This window comes from Apteryx mantelli, chromosome 11 (genome assembly GCF_036417845.1).
Source record: "Apteryx mantelli isolate bAptMan1 chromosome 11, bAptMan1.hap1, whole genome shotgun sequence".
Taxonomy (NCBI): domain Eukaryota; kingdom Metazoa; phylum Chordata; class Aves; order Apterygiformes; family Apterygidae; genus Apteryx; species Apteryx mantelli.
Window position 1 is genome coordinate 27,543,872 of NC_089988.1, and position 17,755 is coordinate 27,561,626.

Consider the following 17,755-nt stretch of genomic DNA (forward strand, 5'->3'; position numbering starts at 1 on the left):
CTGACAGTGCTGTTCTGCAGAGTGAGCAGGCTGGGGGGCCACAGGACCACAGGGTGACTCTGCACTGGCTGTGCTGGTCAGGGTGGGAGGCAGATCCAACCAAATGTGCATCACGGCCTCTAATCCCTCCAGGGGTCTGCAGATGTGGTAAGTGCTTGGAGGGGCTGTGGAGTATTTCCAAAGCTATTAGTTGTGTCCAGGTGCACCTCTAGATCTTGCCCCTGGTATTTCACAGAGGGTGACATGTCACTCTCCAGTCTCCCTTCCCCATACCAGCTAGGTCCCAACTGCCTCTCCTGGGATTGCAGAGTCCCCTTTTGCCTTTAGATCATTGCGTTTAGTGCTTTACCTTTAAGTGACTCCACCTTGGAGGATCTCTCCCTTTGTAAGGTTCCACTCACCGCCCATGCCAGGCACATGCTGTCCCAGGAGATGTCCTGTGTTCTCCTGGCACCTCAGATTCCCCTCCAGAAGGATGGACATCTGACACTGGGCCTTAAAATGTGGGACAGCTGTGGATATGTAAATCCATGACCATTCATCCCCTCCACTATCACTGGACACCGATGGGTGAGCCCTAAATCCAGCCCTTCATCTCTAAGAGATCATAACATGATTATGAGCTTTTTGCTCCTGGACCCATGGAGAACCCTGTGCAACAGGCCCTCCTGGACTGCAATTCCTTGGGGCGATTCTTGACACTAGCTTTGGAGGAAGCCCAGCCTTCAGGCACTGCACCTGGAAGAACCTACTTTATTAAAGAGGTAGTGTGAGGGACTCAGCTCTGATCCACTGTTAGACACAACTTTATATGGGCACCAAGTGAGACAGAGCAGGCTCAGTGAAGGTGGAATGAACCCAAGCATTTGTGTAGCAACATGATTATAAATACTAATAATGATAGTAACAACTGTAATAATAAAAATAAAGTGAACAAAGCTCAGTCCTGGTACGGGACACAGTGGGAGTCATTTGTGGAGAGCAATGGCAATGTTACCACTGCTGAAAAATGTCCAGGAAATCACTTTCCTCAGGGCATCTTTGAGGTCCTTGTTCCTCATGCTGTAGATGAGGGGATTCAGTGTTGGAGGCACCACCGAGTACAGAACAGCCACCACTAGATCCAGAACTGGGGAGGATATGGAGGGGGGCTTTAGGTAGGCAAAGATGATAGTGCTGGCAAACAGGGAGACCACAGTCAGGTGAGGGATGCACATGGAAAAGGCTTTGTGTCGGCCCTGCTCAGAGGGGATCCTCAGCACAGCAGTGAAGATCTGCACGTAGGACAGCACAATGAAAATGAAACACCCAAAGCCAACACAGGCACCAACCACTATAAGCCCAACTTCCCTGAGGTAGGAGTCTGAGCAGGAGAGCTTGAGGATCTGGGGGATTTCACAGAAGAACTGGTCCACCACATTACCTTGGCAGAGTGGTATGGAAAATGTGTTAGCAGTGTTCAGAAGACCATGGAGAAAACCACTGGCCCAAGCAGCTGCTGCCATTTTGACACAAGCTCTGCTGCCCATGATGGTACCATAGTGCAGGGGCTTGCAGATGGCAACGTAGCGGTCATAGGCCATGACTGTGAGAAGAGAAAACTCTCCTCCAACTGAGAAGAAAAACAGGAAGACCTGGGCGGCACATCCCAAGTAGGAAATGGCCCTGGTGTCCCACAGGGAATTGGCCATGGATTTGGGGACAGTGTTGGAGACGGTGCCAAGGTCAAGGAGGGAGAGGTTGAGGAGGAAGAAGTACATGGGGGTGTGGAGGCGGTGGTCATAGGCTACGGCTGTGATGATGAGGCCGTTGCCCAGGAGGGCAGCCAGGTAGATGCCCAGGAAGAGCGAGAAGTGCAAGAGCTGCAGCTCCTGTGTGTCCGCAAAGGCCAGGAGGAGGAACTCGTTGAAGGTGCTGCTGTTGGACATTTTACTATCTCTGGGCATGGGGGACTGTGCAAAGAAGAACAGACATTGAGAAGTTAGGAGAGACTTTTCAAGCAAAGAAACCCCCAAATGTTGCAGTTCTCATACAAGCCCCCACATTGCCTCTCTCTTTACTGAGAGGATCTTTGTGCAGCTCCCTTGCTGGAGATCCGCTTTGCACTGGCTGAGCATTCTATGAGGAGCAGGGTCCTCTGCCCTTGGGCTCCAGAGGAGTCAGTCCTACTGTAAAGCAGTGGGCACGGGGGATCAGGGGTGACCCGCTCGGGATTTACACTTTCTGTCAGTTGAAATCCACTCATTGTGTAGAAGGGCTTTTCAGCATCTTCACCCTGAATTCTAAAGAATGAGGTTTGAGGAACAGAGTTTCAGGGGTTTTTTATTTTCTTTCAGATGTCCTTGTCACCACTGGGGAGTGTTCCTCAAAGGTAGAAATCCTTGGCATTTCTACTGAGTCCTGAGAAAAAGGGATTCACTGTCCCTTGTTGCACAGTGAGGACAGCTAGTCTGTCTATTAGTCTCATTCCCAGCTCTCCTGCGCTCGCAACCTCTTTGAGGTGGAGGATGATCACACTCATATGTTGCCCTAGAAGGAAAACAGACTCTGCTGAGAGTAGACCAGTCCAGTTTCAAAGTGCACATCTCCAAACTTTTCACCCTTTCTCCGGGCACCTGACGGAGCTCTCCACACTCCCCTTGTAGCCAAGGACACACAGGGCTCTTGGCAGATGCCCACATACAGCCTCCCACCACCAGCTCCATACTCTCAGCATCTCGGCACCTTCCTCATGGGGCTCTCAGATATCACAGAGGCGCTACAAGACAGCTGTGCCTTTCTAGAGGGCAGCACACAGTCTTCCAGGACACTATAAGGAAACGGTCAAAGGACTCTTAGGACTGGAGATGGGCTTGCCTTAAGGGAGAGTCAGCTCAGTTCCCAGCCCCATGGACTGCATTTTCTGGAGCTCCACAAGTCAGAAAGGGGCTGGGGCAATCTCATTCCCATGCAGACACCTCTGCTGCACAACTTGTAGCATCCATGTCTGAACTGCAGCTTACACTTCCCACCCCAGAGAGCCCAAGAGCAAGAACAGAAGCAGCATGGACAGGAGGGGAAACAAGGAGCAGCACCATGATCCTTCCGCCAAGGGAGGCAAGAAGAGAGAGACAGATGGGAACTCAGGAAAGCCTTCACCTTACCACCTAGGCATGCCGCCTCACAGGCAGTGACATTGCAGGGCAGTCACTCTCAGTCCCTTTGTCGGGTACCTCTCCTCTGCCGGAGGGATGGCTGCAGAGAAGGCAGCTCATGCCCTGGACCCCATGGCTGTCAGGGCAGAGGCTCTGCTGCATGGGAGAGGAGACACAGGGAGCTTGCTCAGAGGAAGGTGTCTGCATCAGAGGCACTGACCACGACTTGCCCAAATCCATCCTCCCATGACGATTCTGTTGGCAGTTCTGTCTCACTCCCTGCCCATCTCTGCTGCCTGCAGCTGCTCCTGCTGCCTGCAGCTTTCTCTCTCCCAACATCTTTTCCCTGTCGGTACTCTCAGACCCTGTCCCACCCTCTCTGTGCACACCTCTGCCCTACAGAAACCTCCTGTGACCGGACACTGTCCAGGCCATCTCTGTGCTCACAGGTCCTAAGGAGCAGGTCACATTAGCCCTAATAAGACCATGAAGGTGCTGCTGGCGCTGCTGTAGGTGGAGGTGGGGTTGAAAGGGTTTGCCGAGCTTTCTCACAGACCTACTGATCTCTGAGAGGGAAGGTCAGTGAGTCCCAGTTCCTTGCCAAACCACAAAACTCTTTCCTTTTTCCTCCCTGCCAACATTAGGAACCTGGAAGCCCTGGAAGGAAAGTTCCTTCCCTTTCAAGTAGCCTTTTTTTACACCTTCCTCTGCAGTGCAGCGACACTGCTCTGAATCACAGCCCTGCGCAGACCTGGGTGCATGTCCCAGCTTCACAGCCCTGCACCATCCTTGGGAGAAAGTAGCAGCATGCCCTGTCCCTGTGACGATTTGGCAGGGGATCCCTGCTCTGAAGCATCTCCCCCTCCTCTGCAAAGGAGAGCGATCCTTTAAAAGCCTATCAGTCATGGGATGAAATAGGTGTAGAAGACCCTTCCAGGAACCTCAGTAGCATTGCCCTGCAGCCAGAGACTTACTGTGTTCAGGGCTGTGAAGACTTCTCTCACAATAAGCTCTCCTCTCTCCTCCCACTCCACACTGCCTTGCGCTTCTCTCTGCCTTCTCTCCTCTCATGTCAGCAGCAGCAGGCAGTGTCCAGAGCCCTGCTGCTCTTTGCAGAGGAGCTGCTCCTGCACACAGCTGTCTCTGGGCAGTGCTGCCCAGTTGCCATGAGCTCCCTCCATCCCCAGAGACTGGCCTCACTCAGGAGCAGAGGCCCAGCTGAGCTCACGAATTTCTCTGTCCCTTGTGCTCCCTCCTCCTGGGAAATGTTCAGTGCAACAAGCTAAAATAATAACTGATGGTCCCTCTAGAAACAATGCAGAGAGACCAGTCACGACATTGTCCCTTGTTTCATCAGAGGATGGTTTCATCAGAGGATGGTTTTCTATGACAGGTGGAAACATCACAGAATCACAGAATCAACTGCGGTTGGAAGGGACCTCTGGAGATCATCTAGTCCAACCCCCCTGCTCAAGCAGGGTCACCTAGAGCACATTGCACAGGATTGCATCCAGGCGCGTTTTGAATATCTCCAGAGAAGGAGACTCCACCACCTCTCGGGGCAACCTGTTCCGGTGCTCTGGATCCCACATACCACCCTGGAAATCCATATATCCCTTCTCTTAACTAGGCAGGACACCTAGAAGCAGACAAGAAGAGAGGTCATTCACTCATGGTTCAGGTTTTCATTCTGATGAGTCAGTCTGGACATTGCATGCCCATTTAGAAGTCCCTGGGATGCAGTGGGATGCAGATCCCTCCTGTGAACTCCACAAAAAACACACAGGAGGTGGGATTCCCCTTGCGAAAAAATGAAGTGGGCACAACAGAGGTGTCTGCATGGGAGCTCCTTGTCTAAGCTCCCACTGTAATCACTGGAGATGGAGGGTGGGAGTCAGTTGCTCAACACACAAAGACCTGGTGACATTGGAAGAGACAGAGATGGACCAAGGCATGTGCCAGAGTCTTCTTGCTCTGATGGAGCAGCTATGACACCCCCATCCTTCTAGAGCATGAGTTTGGGGCCAGGTGGCGAATTCCCTTGGCCATCTCAAATGACACTAGATGCCTCCTACTACTAGGGCTCCACTCACTATGAATCTGAGACATAGGAAGATCCCAGTGTTACAAACAGCTAATGCAATTCAGTGCAGACACTTGATTTAATGACATAGAAATAGGCTGGCAGGGCCATGTCAGATTCCTGGGGTGTCCAGCACATCCACATGTCTCTAGTAGTTCCAGCATGGGACCTACAGGAAGCCATGCCTTTTTGGAGTGCTTGCTGGGCAAGTGCCCCAGGGCATCTTGGGTTCCCTACCTGTGCCCAAACAAGTGAATCCCACCTCTGCCTTTAGGCACTCTCTGCACTGTCTACATCCAAGCATGCTGCACAAATGGGAGGCACATCACACCAAGGGCTCCACTCTAGTCTCTGCACTTTCAAATCCTTCTAGCTCTCCTCCTCCTCAATCCCTTCTCACCCCCCAGGACGATATGAACAGGGACTGTGCTAATGATGTCCTCAAGGTTGCTGGATCACAGAACCAGGGACTTCTTCAGTGGCACCTTGTCCTTCCTGGATACTGGTTCACCTCTGTCACAGGCCCCAAGGTGCTGCAGAGTCAGCTCAGGCAGCAAACCCCTCTCCTGCCACTCCTGTATGGCCCAGCTCTGTTTCTCCATGGCCTTGGGCACTGCAGGGTTTGATCCCTTAGTGGGAACCTCCTTTCACCATTACATTGCCACCTGCTATTCAGGCCAGCATGTCACCACTTGCAATCAAAGCCTTTGCAGACATGAGGTCCCTGCTAAAATGTTTCCTTGTGACAAATCTTCAGTCAGTACCACAGCTGATGCTCTGCCGCCCAAATGTATGCAAGTATATGCAACCTGGGGTGCAGCCAGGAGCAGATGGAGATACACAAGCTGTGAGAGGAGTGCCACATGGTTGGAATAACTGAGATGTGGTGGGATCACTAGTACAACTGGAGTCCTTCAAAGGCAGGGTGCAAGTTCTTCAGGAGACACCATCAGGGAAGATGTGTGTGTGGGGGGGATGCCCTCTATGTGAAGGGGTAGCTTGGATGTATGGAGCTTTTCCATGGGATGGACAAAGGGAGGCAGCTCTGAAGGGCAGAGGAGCTCAGGAAAGCCAGCAGGTCATTAAACACCTTTCAAGCAGAAGAATGCTCCATAACAAACACTTTTTAAAATTAGTAGAGACCTGCGGATCCCAGCATGGCTAAACAGGGAGCTCCCACATGAGCTCCAGGGCAATCAGGCAGCATACGGAAAGGGGAAGTAGGGAGATGCTGCAAAGGAGGCATTTAGAAATATTGTCCAGCAAAGTAGGAATGGTGTTAAGGAAGCCAAAGCTCCTCTGCGATAGAGACACTTGCAGGGGATGTCAAGGACAGGAAGAAGAGCTGCTTCTGCTTCAGTAACAGTAAAAGAATACAACAGGAAATGTGGTGGCACTGCTGACTGGCAGGGATTCTAGCAAAAGTGGATGTAGATAGGACTGGGGAAGTCAAGTCCTCCCTGGCTTCAGTCTTCGCCAACAAGGTCTTCTGAGCTGTTGTGCCTAGATTCAGGACTGCTGAGGAGAAAAGCAACCTGTAATGCCCGTCTCTAGAACTCAACCCCTACAAGTCTATGGGATTGGATGGCTGACATCCATGGACACTGAGAGAGCTGGCTGCTGTGACAGCAAGGCTGCTCTCTATCATCTTTGAAAGGTTGTGGAGATCAGGGATGGGGGGAGTCCCAAAGACCAGAAGAAGGAATATGTTGTGCTCATCTTCAAAAAAAAGTCCCCAAGGACACACCAGGGAGCTGCAGGCCATTCAGCCTCATGTTGGTGAGGGGTGTGTCATGGAGCCAGTCCTCTCCGATCTCATTTCTGGGCACATGAGGGAGAAGAAGGTGTCTGGGAACAGTCAGCATGGAGTTACGCAAGGTAAATCATTCCTCAGCAACCTGATTGTCTTCTGTGATAAAAGACCAGTGCTTGTGGAGGAGAGGGGTGTAGTGGATGTCCAGGAGGCATCCAGATGGGCAAAAAACTGCTTGGATGATCGAGATCAGAGGGTTTTCATGAATGGGTCATGCTTTACCAGGAAGCCAGGTAAAGGTGGGGTATGCAGGGGTCTACACTCCACATCCTGTCCTGTTTGAGAGGTTCATCAGTGACCTGCAGAATGGAAATCCCATCGCAGCTGTAGATGACACCTAATTGGGTGGAAAAGTCATATGTTTGAGGGCTGCCATTCAGAGGGACCTCAGCAGGCAGGAAGAATGGACTGTCAGGAACACTGTGAGGGTCAACAAGGACAAATGCCAGGTCCTGCACCTGGACTAGAGCAACACCCTGCAGTGACAGGTGCTGGGGAGTGCCCAGCTGGGCAGCTGCTCTGCAGAAAAAGGACCTGGGATTCTTTGTGGGCAGGGAGCTGAACATCAGCCAGCAGCGTGCCCTGGCATCAAAGGAGGCCACAGTGTGCTGGGCTGCACAGCCAGGAGACCGAAGGAGGTGATTATCCCCCTCTACTCAGCATCATTAGAGCCCATCTAGATACTGCGTCCAGTCGGGCCCCCTGTAGAAGAACGCGGTTTGTCACTTGGTGTGAGTTCAGTGGCAGGCCACCAAAGTGCTTGAGGCCTGGAGCACTTGCCCGGTGAGGAGAGGCTGAGGGAATGGTTTTGTTCAGCACAGAAAAGGGAAGGTTTTGGGGAGGAATCATAGCAGGTTCCCAACTCAAGGTTGCCACTGATAATGAACCAGGTTTTTAGAGGAATTCATGGCAGGAGAATGAGAGTCAATGGTTATAAGCTGAAACAAGTGAAGTTAAAATTGTATATGAGGAAGAAAAATCAATGAGGATCCTGAAGCATTTGAAGTGGGCTCTAGAGGGATTGTGGACTCTCTCTTCTGGGAGGCTTGCAGGATGCAGCTGGACAAAGGCCTGAGGAACTTGGTGTGAATTTGATGTTGATCCCTAAGTGAGCAAGAGGTTGGACTAGAGAGCTCCAAAGGTCCCTTCCAGCCTGAATGGTTCTGTAATTCTGTCATCTCTGGTGATAGCCACTGCAATTGTTGCAGGCAGAAAGTCCTTTGCTGCACGTGGGTTAGCACCTGACATGACCTCCTGAGAACCAGCCCCTCCTAGTGGTGTGAGGTTGCCTCTTGGGCCTGAAAGGTTTCCAGTTCAAGGTTTCATTAAGAGCGACTGCTTGTCCAGAGTGAGTCCTCTTCACCGCCTACAACACCTGTACATTACAACACGATGCCAAATGAGTGTGACAAATGCAGAAAGTCATGGCATGAGGGTGATTGCACTCTAACATCCATGAGGTCCTTTGCTGATCCAAGAATATCCAGAAGGACTGAAAGAACCTTAAAGCTCCTAGGCACGCACAGGTAATGTTGACTTTGTCCCTCTGGGAGGTGAGGGAGCTGTGTTTGTTCAGCCTGGAGAAATGAAGGCTTTGGGGACACCTAATAACAGCCTCCCCATACCCACCAGGATGTCACCAAGAAAATGGAGGCAGGCTCTTCACTGTTGTACATGATGCAAGGGTGAAGGCCAATGGGCATTAAATGAAACAAGAGAGGTTCAGGCTAGGTGTAAGAAGCAACCTTTGACCCATCCAGAGAGTCAAGCACGGGGGCAGATTGCCCTGAGAGACTGTGCCATCTCCATCCTCAGAGGTTTTCAAGTCCGAAATGAGTAAAGCCCTGAGCAGCCTGATTGGACCTGTTAGCTGACCCTGCTGTGGGAAGGAGGTTGGGCCAGAGACATCCTGGGATCCCTTCCAGATGGAATGATTGTGCATCTCCTTCCACCTCAAGTCTTCTCTTGACCTTGAGAAAACATTCAGCTTCCCTGTGATTGTGGAAGCAGATCTCACAAAAGTATGATCAGATCAACTGCATGTTCCTTGTCCTGCTCCAACCAGAGTCATTCAGGTTCCGGACTGCTTGGCAGCTACCCCCAAATAGCCATGGTTTTTCTTTTGCTTCACCTTTTATTGAACTTTTACCTCTTTTTCACCTTCCTAGTTCTTCTCTTTTAACATCCTGATACCCTCCCATGAAGTCAGCTGACCCCTCTTTACCCTTTCCCCCTTGACCCTGGATTTGCTTTCTTAGTACATTCACTTGGCTTCTCTGAGATGCTTGCCATGGTGATGCCTACCTTTGCCAGCAGTCCCTTTAAATGACTACCTCCTTTTATTATGTGTTGTGTCCTGCAGGTCCTCCTGCTGTTATCCTGTCAGAGGCACCACGAGACAGGATGAGCCATCTGCACACACTCATTTACAGCTGACACAAAGGAGCTTCAGTCGAGAGGGGCCTTGAGAAACTTGGGGATTTGGCCAACAGAAACCTCATGGTGTTGTACAAAGAGAAGTGGCAAGTCCTGCACTGGGGGACAGAACAGCCCATGTATCAGGACAGGCTGGCACCTGACCATCAGAGGAGTGACCCTGAGAAGAAGGGCCTGGACGTTACGAGGGATGCCATATGAGCCAGTGGTGCATTGCTCACTGCAAATGAGGCCAGCTGCATACAAGGCTGTTTCAGGAAGCGTGTGGCCACCCAGACAAGTGGAATTATCATCCCCCTCAACTCAGCCCTGGTGTGGCCACATCTGGAATAGCGCATCCCAGTGTGGGCTGCCCAGTGCTGGAGGAATGGGAAGCAACTGGAGAGGGTCCAGAGGAGTCTTCCAAGATGGGGTTGGGGGCCTCAAGGAGAGGTTGAGGGACCTGGGCTTCTTCAGCCTGGTGAAATGGAGGCGAAGGGCAGTACAGCAGTAGCCTCCAAGTGTTTGAAGAGATCATGGATCTCTTCTTGGTAGTGGGAAACAGCATGAGAAGGGGAAACCAGGCTAAAACGGGAACTCACAGCTCAACTCCAGGGCAATATGACAGCAAAGACAAAGCGGAAGGAGGGATATGCAGCAAAGGAGGAATTCAAAAATATTGTCCACCGAAATAGGGATGGTGTTAGGAAAGCCAAAGCTCTCAGAAGGTGCACACTGGCAGGCGACATCAAAGGCATGAAGAAGGGCTGCTACTGCTTCAGCTATGGTAAAGAATAGAAGGGAAAATGTTGGCTCTCTGCTGAATGGTGGGAGCTCAGTGACTTTTTGGCTTCTGTCTTCTCCAGCAAGGTCTCTCAGGCTGTTGTGCCTAGAGTCAGGGCTCCAAAGGAGAAAAGCAACCAACAGTGCATGAGGGCTGAGTGAGGGATGACTTGCAAGAACTCCACCCCTACAAGTCAGTGCGCTTGGAATGGCTGCACCCAAGGACACTGAGAGATCTGGCTGCTGTCATAGCAAGGCTGCCCTCTGTCATCCTTGAGAGGTTGTGGAGATGGGGTGAGGTCCCAATAACTGCAGAAAGGCAAATGTTACATCCATCTTCAAGAAAGGCCCAGAGGGCAAGCCAGGGAACGACAGGCCATTCAGCCTCAACTGGTTGAGGAGTGTGTTATGGAGTGAGTCCACTCATTTCTGGGCACATGAGGGAGAAGAAGGTGATAGGGAAGAGTCAGCACGGATGTTCCCAGGGTAAATTGTGCCTCACCAGCCTGACTGGCTTCTAGGATTGCATAGCTCTATTTGTGGCTGGAGAGCAGAAAATGCCTTTCAACTTGATTTGAGCAAGGTGTTTGACACTGTCTCCCACAATAGCCTTGTGGAATACAATTCAGAAATTTACCACCTAGATGGGTGGACAACCAGATGACTTGATTAGTGACATGGAAGAGGCAATACTCACTATGCTTGCTGAGGACAAAAAAACTGCAGGGGACCCCACCATGTGCTTGAGGGCTGCTATTCAGAGGGCCCTGGACAGGCAGGAGGAATGGGCTGTCAATACATGGAGTCCAGGGCATGAGCCACCTCCTCTGCATCCAGACCTCTGCCAGAGGAGAGGGGCATCTCTTCTGCCACAGGCGCATTTCATGCTGCCTGACAAGGGGGCTGAGAGTGATTGCCCTGCAATGTTGTTGTCTGTGAGGCAGCATGCCCAACTGGGTAAGCTGAAGGCTTTCCTAAGTCCCCCTCTGTCTCTTCCTCCTTGTCTCCTTCGGAACCAGGATCATGGTGTTGCTCCTTGTTTCCCCTCCTGTCCATGCTGCTCCTCTTCTTGCTCTTGGGACAATTTCTTTACACTGCCAGATGGGATAAGAAGCGTGATGCTTTCTTGTATCTGAAAATTTCAAAGAAGGAGGAACTGATCAGGGATGGGATAGTAAGTGTCACCCTTCTCTACTGTGACCATGAAAATGTGGATTTCCAGATCCTGAGGAGAGTGAGGAAGGGCAGGAGCAGAATACAGACCCTGGACTTGAAAAGAGCAGATTTTGGCCTCTTCAGGGGATTGGTGGGGGAACCCATGGGAGGCAGCTCTCAAGGGCCCAGGAGCTCAGGAAAGCCAACAGGTCTTTAAGGACAGCACATGTAAAGCCCAAGGATGGACCAACCTGATGCTCAGTAAAACTAGTAGATATCTCAGGGGACCAACTTGGCTAAACAGGGACCTCACACCTTAGCTCCAGCGTGATAGGGCAGCATAGAGAAGGGGGAAGAAGAGAGAGGCAAAGGAGGCATTTAGAAATATTGTCCAGGCTCATAGGCTTGGTGTTAGGGAAGGAAAAGCTCCCCTAGCACTGACACTTGCAGGGGATGTCAAGGGCATGAAGATGAGCTGCTATTGCTTCAAGTAAGAATCAAAGAACAGAAAGGAAAATGTGGCCTCACTGCTAAATGGGAAGGGAATCTTGTAGCAGCAGATGCAGATAGGTCTGAGCAACTCAACCCCTTACTAGCTTCCGTTTCCACGAGCAAGGTCTCCCGGGCTGTTGTGACTTGAGTCAGGACTCCAGAGGAGAAAAGCAGCCAACATTGGACGAGGTTCGTGAGGGATTACTTGTGAGAACTCAGACGATACAAGTCAATGAGGTTGGATGGACTGCAGTCAAGGATGCTGTGAGAGCTGACTGCTGTCCCTGCAAGGCCACTCTCTATCATCTTTGAAAGGTTGTGGAGATGGGCTGAAGTCCCAATGACTGCAGAAAGGCAATTGTTACATCCATCTTCCAAAAATGCCACAAGGGCAACCTGGGGATCTGCAGGCAGTTCAGCCGCACTTTGGTGAGGAGTGAGTTATGAAGCAAATCCTCTCAGATCACAGTTCTGGGCACATGAAGGAGAAGAAGGTGCCTGGGAACAGTTAGCATGCATTTACCAAGGGTAAATTCTGCCTCACCGACCTGATTGCCTTCTGTGAATAAATAACTCTATTTGTGGTTGGAGAAGAGTAAATGTCCTTTCCCTAGACTTTAGCAAGGTGTTAGACACTGCCTCCCACAATATTCTTGCATGCACGTTAGAACGTTACAGTCTAGAAGAGCAGACAACTGGATGGGTTGTAGATGAGGGCTGCCATTCAGAGGGACCTAGAGAGGCAGGAGGAACGGGCTGTCAGGAACCTCATGGAATTCAACAAGGACTGTCAAGTGAGTTAAGAGTTAACAGGACTGAAAAAGTCTGCCAACTGATATGCTCAAGGCTGCAGACTAGAAGAGTTAACAGGACTAAAGAACTCTGCCACCTGACAAGGCCGAGGAATCTGCATGGACCCGCAGGGAGGGGAGAAGCGATACAGAGGTGTTGTGGTCTTGCCTCGCTAGCAGGGTCCTTCCAAGCAAACAGTCCTGTGATTGTGAAACTCGCAGAGGTCAGCAAAAGCAGTGTTTGCCCAGAGCCCCAGCTGTATAAAAAGAGACTTGGCAGCTAAGAGAGTTGGAGCAGGGACGGGAATGTGACCTGACCATCCTCTCCGGCTGGACTATGAGTATCCCCCCCCCTCCCCTTTTCCTGGGACACTGGGTTAAGGTAACTCCTCGAGGTTGAGAGTCCTCTCACTAAGAGCGTGAACAAGAAAGCTTTGAAGTAGGGATAAGCAGTGCTTCCAATTACTAGCGCAGTAACTGACGGTTTCGGGTTATCCTTTCTAAATCAGTAATTGCATTATTTCGGGCTATCCTTTCTAAATCAATAATCGATGATTTCGGGCTATCCTTTTTCAGGCTATCCTTTCTAAATTGGTAATCGCATTATTTTAATGGATGTTACTAATCTAAGAGCTTGCATGAGGAAGTAAACGTAGTTTTTTATTACTTTACTGTCTCAGTCGTTACTATCAAACCTTTGTAGCGTGACATCAGGTCACTTATACCTCAGTGCTTGATAGTTCAGTTATGGTCCTGTGGCTGCTGTTTGTGGTTGTGAGGTCACTTCGGCCTCAGGGCCTGATAGGGGACGGGGCAGAGAAACAAGTCCATCCTAGTAGGGAAACCAACCATTGTGACATCCGTGTCATTCTGCTTACGTGAAACCAATGCCCACAAGAGTTTTCCACCAGGATGGGCTGGCACTTGCACCATTGGACGCCTGGTCCCTTATGCCTATCAAAACGCCTCAATGTCTCAAAAAGTCTACAAATTGAAGTGAACTCTCTCTCTCAATTTGCCGTCCAGAATCGATGGGCTTTAGATTGCCTGTTGGCCACACAGGGAGGAGTGTGTGTGCTGGTAAACACCGCCTGTTGTTTTTAGGCAAACATATCAAAACAAATTGAATATGCTGTAAACGTCATTCAACAATATGTTCGTACCTTCCATCGAATATCCAAAGAGCAGGCCCTGCCTAATGCCCTAGCAGCAGACTGGTCGTGGTTGTGGTCATGGCTACCGGATCCGGGAGTGTGGACCAGATGTGTTTGAATAATTTTAATGTTAATTCTGGCATTAGCAACTGTGCTTTTCTGTTGTGTCTCCTGCATGCGTCTAATATGTTCCACTTGCGTCTCATGTGTAAGGGGACATGAGTCTAGACCAGCATAACATTGAAGGCAGGTATGCATAAAAATAAAAGGAGGGAATGTTAAGAAAATGTCCACTCTACTCGAGCTTTTGCAGAGGAAGAACATGCAAAGTCACGGCGCCCTGCAAGCAGAACATCTTATCTGACCTTGTCTTAGCCCTGGTTTCGTTCAAAGCTGAAGAACTGCAAAGAAGCCAGTTTAACCGAGGCAGCTGTACAAAAGTTATTCAAAGGTACCACCAGAAGAGGTGCAAATCAGCTAACGAACAGTTATAAGATGGACCATAAAGGCTGCCATGGATCTACATCATACAATAACATGGCAAGGGGATTGGTAGAAATAAGAGTCGTGGATAGATGTGGTAGCTATGTAAAATGAAGTACTGAATATGTAACAACTTACTATTCTTTAAAAGGTGTAACAAAAAACTGCTTGGGGTCCCTCCTTGTGCTCCAAACAGGAGGCACCATATTGCTACCAAAAAATTACAACAACAACAAAAAAGAATTTAACTGCTTCTGCTCATTACCAGTGCCCGAGAATGAACAAAAGAGAAAAGATAGTTTAATGTAAGACAAAGAGCCACAAATGACCTCAAAACAGAAAAGAGCAGGCACATGACCAGCACTGGCCTAGCAGGCACTGAGCCACCACAGACCTCACAACCACAAAGAGCAGCCACGCACCTAGCACTGGCCTAGCAGGCACTGAGCCACCACTGACCTCACAACCACAAACAGCAGCCACGCGCCTAGCACTGGCCTAGCACGCACTGAGCCACCACTGACCTCAGAACTGAAAACAGCAGCCACGCACCTAGCTCTGGCCTAGCAGGCACTGAGCCACCACTGACCTCACAACCACAAACAGCAGCCACGCGCCTAGCACTGGCCTAGCACGCACTGAGCCACCACTGACCTCACAACCACAAACAGCAGCCACGCGCCTAGCACTCGCCTAGCAGGCACTGAGCCACCACTGACCTCACAACCACAAACAGCACCCACGCACCTAGCACTGGCCTAGCAGGCACTGAGCCACCACTGACCTCACAGCAACAAACAGCACCCACGCACCTAGCACTGGCCTAGCAGGCACTGAGCCACCACTGACCTCACAACCACAAACAGCACCCACGCACCTAGCACTGGCCTAGCAGGCACTGAGCCACCACTGACCTCACAACCACAAACAGCAGCCACGCACCTAGCACTGGCCTAGCAGGCACTGAGCCACCACTGACCTCACAACCACAAACAGCACCCACGCACCTAGCACTGGCCTAGCAGGCACCGAGCCACAAGTGACCTCACAACCACAAACAGCAGCCACACGCCTAGCACTGGCCTAGCAGGCACTGAGCCACCACTGACCTCACAACCACAAACAGCAGCCACGCACCTAGCACTGGCCTAGCAGGCACTGAGCCACCACTGACCTCAAAATTGAAAAAAGCACCCACGCACCTAGCACTGGCCTAGCAGGCACTGAGACACCACTGACCTCACAACCACAAACAGCACCCACGGACCTAGCACTGGCCTAGCAGGCACTGAGCCACCACTGACCTCACAACCACAAACAGCACCCACGCACCTAGCACTGGCCTAGCAGGCACCGAGCCACAAGTGACCTCACAACCACAAACAGCAGCCACGGACCTAGCACTGGCCTAGCAGGCACTGAGCCACCACTGACCTCACAACCACAAACAGCAGCCACGCACCTAGCACTGGCCTAGCAGGCACTGAGCCACCACTGACCTCAAAATTGAAAACAGCACCCACGCACCTAGCACTGGCCTAGCAGGCACTGAGACACAAGCGACCTCACAACCACAAACAGCAGCCACGGACCTAGCACTGGCCTAGCACGCACTGAGCCACCACTGACCTCACAACCACAAACAGCACCCACGCACCTAGCACTGGCCTAGCAGGCACCGAGCCACCACTGACCTCACAACCACCAACAGCACCCACGCACCTAGCACTGGCCTAGCACGCACTGAGCCACCACTGACCTCAGAACTGAAAACAGCAGCCACGCACCTAGCACTGGCCTAGCAGGCACTGAGCCACCACTGACCTCACAACCACAAACAGCAGCCACGGACCTAGCACTGGCCTAGCAGGCACTGAGCCACCACTGACCTCACAACCACAAACAGCACCCACGCGCCTAGCACTCGCCTAGCAGGCACTGAGCCACCACTGACCTCACAACCACAAACAGCACCCACGCACCTAGCACTGGCCTAGCAGGCACTGAGCCACCACTGACCTCACAACCACAAACAGCACCCACGCACCTAGCACTGGCCTAGCACGCACTGAGCCACCACTGACCTCACAACCACAAACAGCAGCCACGCGCCTAGCACTGGCCTAGCAGGCACCGAGCCACAAGTGACCTCACAACCACAAACAGCACCCACGCACCTAGCACTGGCCTAGCAGGCACTGAGCCACCACTGACCTCACAACCACAAACAGCACCCACGCACCTAGCACTGACCTAGCAGGCACTGAGCCACCACTGACCTCACAACCACAAACAGCAGCCACGCACCTAGCACTGGCCTAGCAGGCACTGAGCCACCACTGACCTCACAACCACAAACAGCACCCACGCACCTAGCACTGGCCTAGCAGGCACCGAGCCACCACTGACCTCACAACCACAAAGAGCAGCCACGCACCTAGCACTGGCCTAGCAGGCACTGAGCCACCACTGACCTCACAACCACAAACAGCAGCCACGCACCTAGCACTGGCCTAGCACGCACTGAGCCACCACTGACCTCACAACCACAAACAGCACCCACGCGCCTAGCACTGGCCTAGCAGGCACTGAGCCACCACTGACCTCACAACCACAAACAGCAGCCACGCACCTAGCACTGGCCTAGCAGGCACTGAGCCACCACTGACCTCACAACCACAAACAGCAGCCACGCACCTAGCACTGGCCTAGCAGGCACTGAGCCACCACTGACCTCACAACCACAAACAGCACCCACGCACCTTGCACTGGCCTAGCAGGCACTGAGCCACCACTGAACTCACAACCACAAACAGCACCCACGCACCTAGCACTGGCCTAGCACGCACTGAGCCACCACTGACCTCACAACCACAAACAGCACCCACGCGCCTAGCACTGGCCTAGCAGGCACTGAGCCACCACTGACCTCACAACCACAAACAGCAGCCACGCACCTAGCACTGGCCTAGCAGGCACTGAGCCACCACTGACCTCACAACCACAAACAGCAGCCACGCACCTTGCACTGGCCTAGCAGGCACTGAGCCACCACTGACCTCACAACCACAAACAGCACCCACGCACCTAGCACTGGCCTAGCAGGCACTGAGCCACCACTGACCTCACAACCACAAACAGCAGCCACGCACCTAGCACTAGCCTAGCAGGCACTGAGCCACCACTGACCTCACAACCACAAACAGCACCCACGCACCTAGCACTGGCCTAACACGCACTGAGCCACCACTGACCTCACAACCACAAACAGCACCCACGCGCCTAGCACTGGCCTAGCAGGCACCGAGCCACCACTGACCTCACAACCACAAACAGCACCCACGGACCTAGCACTGGCCTAGCAGGCACTGAGCCACCACTGACCTCACCATTGAAAACAGCACCCAAGCACCTAGCTCTGGCCTAGCAGGCACTGAGCCACAAGTGACCTC

The 17,755-nt window shown here is 51.9% G+C and overlaps 1 protein-coding gene across 1 annotated transcript; it reads right to left on the bottom strand.

Moving 5' to 3' along the window:
- Positions 1 to 351: 351 nt before the first annotated feature.
- On the bottom strand, positions 352 to 1,547 carry LOC136993056 (olfactory receptor 14A2-like; the record flags this gene model as incomplete). Its single annotated transcript, XM_067303076.1, has 2 exons — positions 352 to 495; positions 1,095 to 1,547. Coding segments are annotated over 2 exons (597 nt in total), but the record flags the coding sequence as incomplete, so codon positions are not given.
- Positions 1,548 to 17,755: the final 16,208 nt, after the last annotated feature.